The 13,287-nt window shown below is 39.9% G+C and overlaps 1 protein-coding gene across 2 annotated transcripts in view; it reads left to right on the forward strand.

Annotated features, from left to right (window-relative positions):
* Window positions 1–1,492: 1,492 nt before the first annotated feature.
* KRAS (KRAS proto-oncogene, GTPase) overlaps window positions 1,493–13,287 on the forward strand; it is a 37,116-nt gene continuing 25,321 nt past the window's right edge. The window contains exons 1-3 of one of the 2 annotated variants that reach the window (XM_080810695.1): window positions 1,500–1,559; window positions 1,633–1,663; window positions 5,480–5,601. In XM_080810695.1, coding sequence (XP_080666821.1) covers window positions 5,491–5,601 — 111 coding nt within the window. In that variant the 5' untranslated portion in view covers window positions 1,500–1,559; window positions 1,633–1,663; window positions 5,480–5,490. Of the gene's footprint in view, window positions 1,664–5,479; window positions 5,602–13,287 lie in introns of both variants that reach the window. The other variant, XM_080810696.1, reaches the window with a different exon arrangement.

The raw sequence follows: 13,287 nt of genomic DNA on the forward strand, positions 1-13,287 counted from the left end.
CTGTAAAGTATTGAAAAGTATTCGTCCTAAGGTTGTTGTGATGATTAAATAAGATGATATGTTCAAAAGATTTAGCAACTACTTGACACAGAGTAGGGACATTCTTTTCCCTTCCCTGTCTTCCACTTCCTCTTTTCTGTCTCTTCCACTTGGTACCAGGTGCTAGCAGAGAAAGACCAGAATAAGTCTTGCAGGTGACAGCCCACCTAAGGGGTAGGAAGAAAAGGGTGACCATTGTTTTAGGGACTGTGTTAAGTGACATAGTTCGGATTTAATATAATCGTTTGGGATTTAAATAATAGTTGGGATTATTAGTTGGGATTTAAAATAATCGTTTTATTGTATTTTACCATGTGGACTAGAGACACAGAACCGGAAACACTCAGGTAGCTCTATTAGATGCAGATGCTGGTCTCCCAGGCCTCAACCTTGAAAACACCCAAACAATTTACTTCTCTAGGTAGTTTATCAGACTCTGGGTTATGCTAGCAGTTTTAATTGTTCTGTTGTTAGACGTGTTAACTCCCTGAACGTTAACTGATTAATCTCAGTCTTCTAATTAATGTTTGAGTGATTCTCCTCAGGTCTAAACTATCAAGGGCACTTCTACTTAAACACAGTTTATCTTCCGTTTGTGCCCTCATGGGCAATAGGTACATTTGAGGTCGCTCTTTAGAATGACCTGCGATGACTTCAAAACATCCATAAACACAACAACAAAAAACAACAAGACAGAACTCCTCCCCGTTGAGATTAATGATGAAAGCCTGTGTCGCGGCTGTTTGGGCTTGGGGCTACGTTCCCAGCCCCCAGAGCGTTAAGGCTGGTAATCACCAAGCCGTGGTCAGAAAGCCCCTGGGTGGGGAACTCTCTGCCCGACGTCTCCCTAAGTCACCGAAGTCGCCTCCCACATTTGGTGACTGCTGTTTATTTACTTGCAGTAAATGACAGTAAATGAGCGTGCACGAGTGCAGCGGACCCCGAAGGGCGGCGGATTTCCCGCGGCTTCTCTCAGGAGAGCGGGAGGGGGTGCGGCAGGGTCGCTCCCGGAGTCCCTGGCGTGCGCGCAGCCCAGCGCCCCGCGGCCGGGGTGCGAGTCTGCGGCCGCGGGCTGGGCTCTGCGGCGAGAGTCCGGAGGCGGGCCGCCGCGTGGGTCCCGCGGTCCCTCCTCCCCGCCCCGCCGAGGCGCCGCCCAGACCCTCCCCCCACCGCTCCGCCGGCCCGGCTCCCCCACTCTTCGCCGCCCGCCACCCGGTTCCCCAGCCAGCCCGGCCCCCGCGCCTCCTCCGCTGGCCCAGCCCGGCCCCCTCCTTCTCCCCGGCGGCGCTCGCAGGCTTGCTCTCGTCCCTCTTCCCACACCGCCCTCAGCCGCTCCCTCCCCGCACGCCGGTCTGGAGAATAATCGAGCGCCGCGCGCATCGATAACTCTGCCCTCTGCGGCCGCCCGGCCCCGAACTCATCAGTGTGCTCGGAGCTCGATTTCCCTAGGCGGCGGCCGCGGCGGCGGAGGCACAGCGGCGGCGGCGGTGGCGGCGGCGGCGGTGGCGGCTGCCCGGCCAGTACTCCCGGCCCCCGCCATTTCGGACTGGGAGCGAGCGCGGCGCAGGCACTGAAGGCGGAGGCGGGGGCCAGAGGCTCGGCGGCTCCCAGGTGCGGGAGAGAGGTACGGAGCGGACCACCCCTCCTGGGCCCCTGCCCCGGTCCCGACCCTCCTCGCCGGCGCCGGGCGGGGCCGGCGGCGACTGAATGAATTAGGGGTCCCCGGAGGGGCGGGGAGGGGGTGCGGGCGCTGAGCCCCTGCGGGCGAGCGGACCGGGTGGGGGTGTCTGCAGGGGGAGGCGCGGGGACGCGGCGACGAGGGGAATGAGGAATGGGCGGTGCGGGGCTGAGGAGGGTGAGGCTAGAGGCGGCCGCCGCTTGTGCTGCTTCCTGGACGGGGAACCCCTTCCTTCCTCCTCCCCGAGAGCCTCGGCTGGAGGCGGCCGGGGAGAAACTCGCGGGCTGGGCGGGCTGCCCCTCTGGGCGGTGGGGTGCGGTGGAGGTTACTCCCGATGCGCTCCAATCTCCCCTCCCCCTCGTCGTTCTCTCTCTCTCTCTCTCTCTTTTCTCTCTCTCCCTTCGCTCCCGCACCTCTTCCTCCCTTCCCAGCCCTCGGCTGCCTCGGTTACTGCCTTCTCTGCTGCATCTAGCATCCCTAGGACGAAGGTATAAACTTCTCCCTCGAGCGCGACTGGACGGGTAGTGGTCCTTTTCAGTGTGTAGGGGGGGTATACGAGTAATAGGAGAGGTCACGCTTTGGAAGAGGCTAGGAAAGTGCTTAGAGACCACTGTTTGTGGTTATTGTGTTTGGAAAAAATGCATCTGCAGCCGAGTTCCTGACTGCTCCCCTCCCCCATGTATGGGCTGTGACATTGCTGTGGCCACAAAGGAGGAGGTGGAGGTAGAGATGGTGGTGGAAGAACAGGTGGCCAACACCCTACAACGTAAAGCCTATGACTTAGTGAAAAGGAAAAAGTTAATCCCAGAAGGTCTGTTTTGCTTTGTCAAGTTAAAACACACACGGAAAACCCGCAGAGCCGAAGCAGGGCTTTTTCCTTGCTAGTTGAGTGTAGACAGCAATAGCTAAAATTGTGCTTAAAGTTTAATTTGCCTGTTCCTGTCCTTTCCCCTGTCTCTTGTCTGTTACCTTTATCCTTACAAATTTGACCCTCCTATCCCAAGAGTTATTACAGTACTCCTAAATAGCATTTAAACATTTTTTCAAACTGACTAGCAAGAGGAGTTCATTGTAGCAGTCTTCCAGCCAACTGCTTGAAATACTCCTAAGCATGTGCATGCTTTAGCTGAAGTCCTAAGCTAGCCTTCTTAAATTTTGACATTTATCAAAATAAGGGTTAAAACAGAAAAGCATTTTCTTAAAATATTCATGTTATGTTTGTAATGGAAAAAAATTACAAAGAAATTACAAAGGGAAAAATTCTGTTCACAATCATCATCTCAGAATCAACCATATGAGTGATGTCACTCTTAGGTGACTAAGGTCCAAGATGCTGACTGGACCATGAGATAGACTGTAGACATCAAATATGGTTGATACCATTATTATTTACTTTGATACTGTAGCCATGGACAGGCATACCTGATTTCAAGAGACCATAGATGAGAGGATAATTCAGTTTTACGACAAAAGTGGCTTTCATTTTCCCTTAACGGTATGTTGGGTTCTAGTCCCACTTTACCCCTCCATAGCTATTTTAGCTTTGGGTGAGGGAGCTCTTTCTGGTCTATGATCTTCAGTAAGACTCCTTGGGAACCCAGTTCTCTTCAGTGGATTTAAATATTAGTTGGTTTATAAAATCCAATTCAGGGATTTTTTTTTTTTTCCCCAGAAACAACAGCTGCATAAACAGGTAGACCAGAAGGTGTGTGTGTCTCAGAACTCACACAGTTAAGCTGTAATCTCATATCTGTCCACAGTATCTCTTGGGCTAGCAAACTTTATAGTTGCAAGGACACCTTATACTCTTGAAAATTATTGAAGATCCCTATATGGGATATGTCAGTATGTACCATAATACAAATTAAAACTGAGAATTTAAAAAATTGATTAATTCATTTAAAAATAGAAATAAGCCTATTACTTGATAACATAATAGCGTTTTAATGAAAACTTGTTTTTCAAAACAAAAATTAGTGAGAATAGTGGCTTTGTTTCACATTTTTGCTAATCTCTTTAACTATATTGCTTAATAGAAGACATCTGCATATCTGCTTCTGTGTTCACTCTATTGTGATCACATCTGGAAAACTCTACACTTGTTAACCAATAAGAGTGGAAAGGGTAAATAACATTGCTGTAGTAATGGTATTATTAGTATTATTGATTTTGGCCTCTTGGATCCCCCAAAAGTTTTAGGAATGCTGCTGGATTCCTGGACCATAGTTTGATAACTACTGTTCTAGGCTCCCCAAATTGTTTTAGGGGATGGGATAGGCAGGGAGCCAGAGTACATTTTGGTGTGATTCTCCTCATTGTTCCCCATTTCCTGTGGCCTCTATTTGGAATAAAAGGTGGGAGCAATCAGGATAAGGTACATGCTTGGAGAGACTCCCAAGGTGGCCTGGCAAATAAGGCTAGGTGGCACAGAATAGGCCAGGGGGCTGTAATGTAATAGTCTTTGATAGGACAGTTGTCTAGCCTGTTCTTTGTGAGAAGACTCAGGAATAGTGTAAGGAGATAATGGTTAGTATATTATCGTTTGGAAAACCATATTACCTTTCTTTGGGTCGGGGGGGGATGCTATTTGGATAATTCTTGGTCTTCAGTTAATAGGAAACTGCATGCACTGTAGTGTTTATATTTGCACATTCATTAATTTAGAATAACTTATCCTGTAATTATCATGCACTTACTGCCATTCTTTGTGCAGTTCAGTTCTTATGTTTAGTAATGTGGTTATTGGGGGAAAGAAGGTAAAATTTAAAAAATCACTTTCTTTCAAAACATTTGAAACAGCTGATTAAAAAATATTTTGTCTTGAGCAGTCAACCTTACAAGTTGCCAGTATTTATTGCAGTTGTTGAGAGACTACAAGAAGCAGAGAGTAAGTCACTAAGAAGTATTCAGTTACTGCTTTTCAAAATCCCTCTCATTAAAAGCAGTGCATATCTTTAAATTTTATATAATTATATTTTTTTGGTGCAAAGTGTTTTTTTCAGCACTAACATAGGATTACATAGTGTGACAGATGATGAAATCATCCATACTGAATAGTTCAAAATTCTTAAAATTCTCTTAGTTTTTATACACCTTTATTTTCCCCAGCAGATATTTTACAGATTGAAATGTTATCAAATCTGCTTTGGTGTCTCAATTTTTATTTCCCCACTACATAGTCCAGCTTTATTTGACAGTCTTCTCTTCACCCCCATCTAACTCTTGTTAACTGCAGGAGAACTACTGTGATGATGCTTTTAAAAAGTTTTCTATAGCTTTTGGTTCTGACAAAGGCACTCAGCATATCCACTTGTAACTCTTAGGGGCCAGAGTCAACTAGGAATACTGTAGAGGTAGCTGTCAACAAGTTTTGTGTGGGTGTGTCCACAGGGTATAGACACTTGTACTGAGTGAAGTCATGGCATGTTCCTCTGAGAGCCATTAACTGCTACAGAGCAGCAGACTGGCTGTTTAGATAGAACAACCTGAATATACGATAAAAGAACTTTGTACTCTGAATGCATTTTTCTCAAACGTTGATGGGGGAGTTTGTAAACGAAATGCAGTTCATTACAATACTCATCTGTAGTCAACTGAAGTTTTCATCACTGAATTTTGTGAAGCATTTTGGAGTAATTTTTTTGTGTAAAGGTGAATTTGTGTTAAAAGGTTTTGATAGAGTGGGTTATATTAATTTCATGTTCTAATTTATATTAACCACATGTTCTAATTTAGTCACATTTTCATTATTTTTATTATAAGGCCTGCTGAAAATGACTGAATATAAACTTGTGGTAGTTGGAGCTGGTGGCGTAGGCAAGAGTGCCTTGACGATACAGCTAATTCAGAATCACTTTGTGGATGAGTATGATCCTACAATAGAGGTAAATTTTATTTTAATATTATGCATATTGATTTGTGCAGGCCCATTCTCTGGGTACAAAAAGGTTTCTCTGATCATTTTTTACGACTACTTGTTACAAGCAATTATACTGAAGATGATTTTACTAAGTTCTCTGAAATGTACTTGGGTCCCTTGGCTTTATTCTGAAGTTATATATGCAACTAGAGATACAGATAGCCCTTATTCTCACTAGAGTATTAAGATGTATAACTTCGTTCTGTTAGTATATGTGTTTTTTTATTGTATTTCAGAGTTTTGTGAGAGGGTAAAAATGTAAATTCACATCTTACCTAGACAGTCATTTTAAAAAATGGTCTTATAGTTGTTGCTTGTTTGTTTGTTTGCTATTTTAATGTCACATTCATAAGTTATAGTTGAATTGTACCAGTAAAATGTAACCATTTGGTGGTTGGTTTTTTTTTGTTTGTTTTTTTTTAACATTTAATTAGTTGCATTTTCCTGTTTTCTCTTCACATTGAAGTAGGGGAGAACCTACAGCTACTTGATACATTTTAAAATCTCATTCTTTGTGTATTTTTATCTCTATCTATGTCAGGTGGTATATAACAGTACCACTATCAGTCCTTACCTTTGCTTTGCAGCCCTCTTTTAATTTACTCAAATGTTAGAATTTCTTTTATTACAGATTGATTAATGAATAATTTTTAAACTTTTTTAATTTCATAAAAAATTGCCAAAGTAAAGGCCAGCAGCAAAATGATAGAATAAAGGCCTGCAAGAGACCTTGAGTGGTCACATAATATTTTCTGCTGCCTTCTGGCAGCACTATACTTAAATTATCTCAAGCAGATAAGGATTTATTTAATCCTAAAGACCTGCAGGAGGGGATGGCACATCACTGTCCTTGTTAACTCACTTCTAGAATGTAATTATGAACGTATTTTATACATAATCTGAATATCCATAATAACTGTAACATCAGTGGAGATAGAAATAAATACAGCACCTGTCTTTGAAATAGACTTATGTTGTTAGATTATTTCTTAGACTTCGTTACCCCAGGTTAAGCAGTCCTAATCCCTTAGTTTTTATTTTGGATCTGCAGATCATATCATTTTTTTTAATCAGCTCTGAAAAATTTCCGAGAACTTTCTCTGAGTCTCTCTTTGTGGAATCTAAAACAAGTTAAGATGCCTTGTTAAGGGACAATGCTGTATGATGTTTTCAAGAATACTTTGACTGCATTGAAGTAGATTCTGAGGGCACTGGTGGCCATGGCAAGATATTTATGCAATTAGAACTTTGAGGATTGAGTAAACAGCTTCATAAGGAAATATCAAATATTTTGGTACTGCAGGAAAAAGAAGAAATAACACTTATTTGCAAAGATTTGATTTAAACCTAGCCAGCTTTTATTTGGCATGAGTAAAGGGGAAGAGTCTAACTGAAGTGGACCACCTGTACAATAGTCTTCTATATTTTCTCTTGGCCAGTCAGTTCAGTGCTGTATGATGTTTTTTTTTCCCCTTTGAGGAGGATTAAATAGTTCACCCAATTCAAAAACCAAGGTTACTTGGCATAATCCATTTAAATCAGAAGTAAAAGGAAGTTTTAATAGAATTCAGGTTAAACGCGGAAGTTTTCTTGGGATTTTGGAAGGTGCTTTTAGCAGAAGTGCTCTCCATTTCTTTGAAAGTCCGAGGGATTCCATTACACTCGGTTTCCTGTGTGCTATAGGAGATAATGTGATCAAACATGTTAGGAAGTCTTTCTGTCCAACTTGCTAAAGTACAATGTGGGTCTAAAATAAAGCCAAAAAGTTAATCCTTTATTTTGAGTGAAGGTAGAAAAAGTATAAATTCAAACCCCTAGCTCTGATTATGATTTCTGCCAGACCTGAAGACTTGACTCTGGGGGGAAGCATCGGTTACCTGTGAACTTTGAAACTTTGACATTCCCTCACTAGTGCAGCCATCTGGGAAAAGCTGTCAGAGATCATCTCTTGTCTTCCAAATTATAGTGAGTCTCAGGGAACTGACACATTAAATTCATGGTATAGTTCAACTACAAGAAAGACAAGATAATTTAGTAGCTTATTTTAAATAAACAGTGGTTAAGCAAAAATGTTGACTTGATGTTTTTATAAAGAGTTTAAAAAGGAGATGTGGGGATATCACTACTGCTATTAGGTTTTGATTGGTGAATAATGTAGGTCAGAGAGAAAATGAGGGAGCACATAGGCTGCACATTTGGAATTCTCATCAGTTTTCCTGCACTAAAACAAATGGGAAGGAATTTTTAAAAAAAAATTAAAGAATATCATTTCTAGTGGTTTAGAATTTATAAAGATTTACCCTAGGATATAGATAAGGAAGGTGGTCATTTTTTCTTTCATTTTATGGATAAAAATGGTCTCTGAGAGGTTGTAACTTGCCTGAGGATACTTAGCTAGTAAATAGTGGACTTTTAAGTTTTCTGAGACCAAGTTAAGGGGAATTTCCACCTTGTATATACAACTTTAGAAATGGGAAATTAATCTTTAAGCTAGGAAGATATTTAATAATGGAGGCTGATTCAGATTTATCGATATACCAAAATTTGAACTTATCTTCTTCTGCAGTAGCATCTTAATAGCAGAGATATGATATAAAATTAAACAGTTGTGATGCATAGATGGAGCATGCTTATATTTGAGGCTGTGCACATGATAATCAACTTCTGTTTTGAAACATTTTACTTTTATCTTTTGTGAAGTTCACCAAAGAGTTCCAGAGATAGTGAAGTACGTTGTTCATGGTGCAAGAATATTAAAAAGTCAAAGTAATCTCCAAGCACAATACCAGGCTAGAAATAATATATGCTTTTATAGTTTAGAGATCACTTGTTATTAAAACACATTCTCTGAAATGTGTTTTCCAAGATAAAATTTGGCAGAAGGAGAAAAATCTTGTTTTAAAAAAATACAAATAGTTACAGACATGGAGATCAGAATGGTCATCTGATCGATTAGGAAATAGATATTGTGTATCTACTAGATTTAATATGCTAGTAAAAAGAGATACAGAAAGATGTATTTTTTTTCAGGCTCCAATCCATTGACATTTGCATGCTTCTGTTAATGTGACACTTATAATTCAGTCTAAGTATTATGCCCTTCTTCAGTGAGTTTCCTACTCAGTAAGGATGATGGATTCTTGATTGGATTGATTTGCTCCATCTTTATTGCTCTGAGCTGTGGAGTATTTATTCAAGATTTATCAGTTTCTCTATCTTTTTACTTTTTCATGTTAATTATGGAATTTATTTTACTTCCTGAATAAGGTGTAATAGCTAGAACATTTGTAATATTAAGTCTTAAAGAATGGTGTGAGAAAAGCATTGTATAATGTTGAAAGCCGTTATTTTTCTGGTTTTATGCTTATGTACCAGTAGTTATCAATGAGGGGTCGGTCGCTTTGCTTCCCAGGGGACATTTAGCAATATCTAGAGATATTTTTGGTTGTTACAGCTTGTAAAGGGGGCCTGCTACTGGCATCTGTGGAGGCAGAGATGCTGTTAAACTGCCCGTAGTACACAAGACCGCTTCCACAACCAATGAGATGGCCTCAGATGGCAGTAGTGCTGAGGCTGAGACCCTCCTCTGTGTTATATAAAGCTTTAAACATCTGTCAACTTCAAGTCTCTGAATAAGGCTTATGCCAGATACTCTTAACACAGCACAGATTTAAACTTTACCTTTTCTAAATTAATAGTATGTTGTATGAGCTTATTCTAGCCTTCTGTTAAAACATCGTTTTTAAAATAAGGTACACAGTAATATTGTAAATGCATTTCTCAAGGCTTTGGCCAGCTCCCCCCCCCCTCCTTCAAGTGAGTGCCCTCTACTGGTCACTTTATTTGCTTTTATAATAAATAATGAAATACCAGGTTTGGGTGTTTTCCTATTTAAACTGTGGGTATAATCAATTTATAAATGTGTAAGTTTTATTTAAGTCTGACTTAAATTATATAAATTTTAAAAAATCTAAAGTGTCAGTTTTATTCTCTGCTTATATTAAGATTCCTGTGTGGACTAGTTAGGACTAACTAATTAAATAGGTAGGTGAATATTTTTAACTAAGAAAGGAAATGTGGCAGTGAAGGAGAAAATAGGGTGGTTCGGTTGTTAACCCTGATTGAGATTACTTTGAGGAATAAAAAGTGACACTTTGACTCTGAATTTCTTTACATGTACATAGGAGCTATGCTATAGAGCTCAAAGCCTGATGTGCTACATGGGGTGTTAGGAAAGGGCCTATGGGAAAGTGGCAAATTGTGACAGTTAACATTGTGTAGATTTTTTTATATAGTACTGTAGAAGAGTCGTGAACACCTGATTTTTAGAATAAAGTAACACAAAATTCAGGCCCTGTATTTAGGTCAATCTAAAAGTAAGTATGTACTTAATAATAATAAGTGCTTATTTAGACCTGAATGTTAAAAATTATCCAACATGTTTTAGTCTTACTTGGATTTTTATAAATACAAAGCTTTACAAACATAGAAATGAAAGTTGGTAGCGGAAATAAGTGAAAGGAAAAAATGTTTTTATGATTTAGCATCTCTAAGGATTCTGGGTTTTTTTTTAATACTTTTTTTTTTAAAGATTTTATTTATTTATTTGACAGAGAGAGATCACAAGTAGGCAGAGAGGCAGGCAGAGAGAGAGAGAGAGAGAGAGGAAAGCAGGCTCCCTGCTGAGCAGAAAGCCCGATGCGGGGCTCAATCCCAGGACCCTGAGATCATGACCTGAGCCAAAGGCAGCAGCTTAACCCACTGAGCCACCCAGGCACCCCAAAATTCTGGTTTTAACAACACGACTAATTCCTTAATTCTCTAATAATTAATCGGTGTCCACTCTGTACCATACAGGCTTCCTAGGGGCTGGAGATACATTGAGGAGCAAAAGGGACCAGATTGCACTGCCTTCATGAAGCTTACTGCCCTTAGATGGTTTTTGAAGAGCAGTGCTTTTAGACAATGACCCTAATTCTATTTAATGTAATTTGGAGGCTTTGTGCTTTGGAGGGGGCATTCAATTTCTTGCATCTCCTTTAACTGTCTTGTCACAGAGTGAGTCAGTTTTTTGGAATAGTTACATTATTGTAATCTTAATAAAATTAGAAATGGGTCGTAAAAATAAAATATTTGAGAGAATTAAGTAGGGACACAGTGCTTATCTTAGGTAGTTTTTTAGCTTCTTATTTTGAAAATTTGCAGTCTATGGAAAAGTAGTGAAAAGTAGTACTGTGAATACCTGTTACCCTAAAACAGGTTACATTGATTATTTGGCTAAGGTGATATCTATCACCTTTCTCTTGACGTAAAGATACCTTCTTTTTCTTTAGTACGTACCCGGTGGGGAGATGTTTTGAGACTCTAACTATTCTCTTCTCCCACGTACTTGCACTCAGTGGGATGTAGCATCCACTGATAATTCTTACCAGAATAAATTACTACAATAGTAGTTGCAGAATGGTAGGTCATCTTATAGCCCTGTCATTACTTCCACATGTATTAGTTGATATCTACCATAAATAAGGGCTCTCTTTTCTCTTCTCTCTCCTTATTTGTTTTTTTCTTATTTGTATTAGTGTGGACACATGGATTCTTTTTTTTTTTTTTTTTAACATATCCAAGTCTATTACTGTGGTTTTTTTACTTTTTGATCTCAGATTTTTTTTTTTTTTAAGATTTTATTTGTTTATTTGACAGACAGAGATCACAAGTAGTCAGAGAGGCAGGCAGAGAGAGAGGAGGAAGCAGGCTCCCCACGGAGCAGAGAGCCCGATGCGGGGGTTGATCCCAGGACCCTGGGATCATGACCTGAGCCAAAGGCAGAGGCTTTAACCCACTGAGCCACCCAGGCGCCCCTCAGATTTTTTTTTAAAAGATTTTATGTATTTATTTGACAGAGAGATCACAAGTAGGCAGAGAGGCAGGCAGAGAGGGAGGGGGAAGCAGGCTCCCTGCTAAGCAGAGATTCCCGATGCAGGGCTCGATCCCAGGACCCTGAGATCATGACCTGAGCTGAAGGCAGAGACAACCCACTGAGCCACCCAGGCGCCCCTCAGATTTGTTTTTGATATGGCCAGTGAATCCCTTTCAAACTAGCCTCTGTATCCTTTTGACCTGTCTCCATCAGATTCTGAGCTCTTTCTTATTTTCTGGCACAGTGTGTTCCAGGTTCATATTGTACTTTCCCTATCTTCACCTGGGATTCAGCCATTTGTCCAAGGAGTCTCAGTTCCTTTTAGTGGGGAATGGTATTTAGAAATTAAGACCCAGATATTAGAGGGGTACCTGGCTGCCTCTGTGGGTGTGATTACTTAAAAGAAAAAAAAAGAGACCTAGATGTTAGATATGCTTATTGCTGCTGGGGTGTCCCTGCTTTTAGACCCTTTTCAATGGACAGAACTGAGAAATGTATTTTATTTAAAATTTGTGAGTTTCTTCTTCCTCACCGTCCCCCATTATCTTTTTCTCCCATGGTGGGAACCCTAGTTCTACCTTATATACATTTCATTGTTAAAAATCAGACAGCTGTTGAAATAAAATGATGTCAGTCTTCAGTCCTGGTTCTTGAAGTATTATCTTAAGTAATACAGATTAAGTGAATTAACATTAGGTTAGCTTCCATATTTGTGGAATTGGGATTAAACATTTTTCTCCACTGACAAAAGTGGAGATCCTTTCCATTTTCAAAATATTCGTAAACCACTTAGGAAAACACCTAGGAAAAGATTGAGCTCCTTGGGTACATGACAATTAAGACATTATTAACAAAAATACAGGGAAACTTGGGGAAAGTATTTGTATCATATATCCATCAGGAAGCTCTCATATATAAGTTAGAAAAAAGCAAACATCCAAATGAAATAAAAAAGAGGCTAAGGATATAAATAGACAACCTGTCCATCAAAAATAAATAAAACAAATGACGTACAAACATATAAAAGATACTTCATTAGTACAGAAATGCAAGTTCAAAACAGTAAAGATTTGCACTTAGATACTGGCTAAGATTATAATGATAGGGGTGCTGGCTGGGAAGGGTATGTAGGCAAGTATACTCTTTATGAGGTAGTGGAAGTGTACCTTCTTAGAGAATTTCTGGAGTTCAGTTTGGCAATATGTATCAGAATGTAAACTGCATGTTCTTTGACCAAGTAGTTTTACTTCTAGGAATTTATCCCAAGGATTCCATTGGACAAATGTTTAAGATATGTAATACATAGGAATGTTTCTTGCAGTGTTGTTTATGATTTTTGAAAATGGAAATAATCCACATGGCTACCAGTGGGTAAAGTAAATTATAGTATATCTATACAAATTATATACTTGTCAAAAAGATTAGGTAGATCTATCTGTACTAACATTGAAAAATACCCATTGTGAAGTGAAGCTGCATCATAGTACATTGTGTAGAGTGTGATTCTGTTTATATAAAAACTGTGAATATGTACATAAAATATGTTAGTTTAGTCAGACTCATTCTCTGTAGTTTTTGGTTTTTAAAAATGAGTTTTTTGGTTTAAAAAAAAACAAAAATGAGTTTTTGGTTTTTAAAAAAGTATACGTTTTGGGAGGGAAAAGTAAGTACTCATTTTTGAGGGAGAAAAGTCCCTAACATATTATCTACCATTAGATTGCTTCATATTTACTT

This window comes from Martes martes (genome assembly GCF_963455335.1).
Source record: "Martes martes genome assembly, chromosome: 8".
Classification (NCBI taxonomy): domain Eukaryota; kingdom Metazoa; phylum Chordata; class Mammalia; order Carnivora; family Mustelidae; genus Martes; species Martes martes.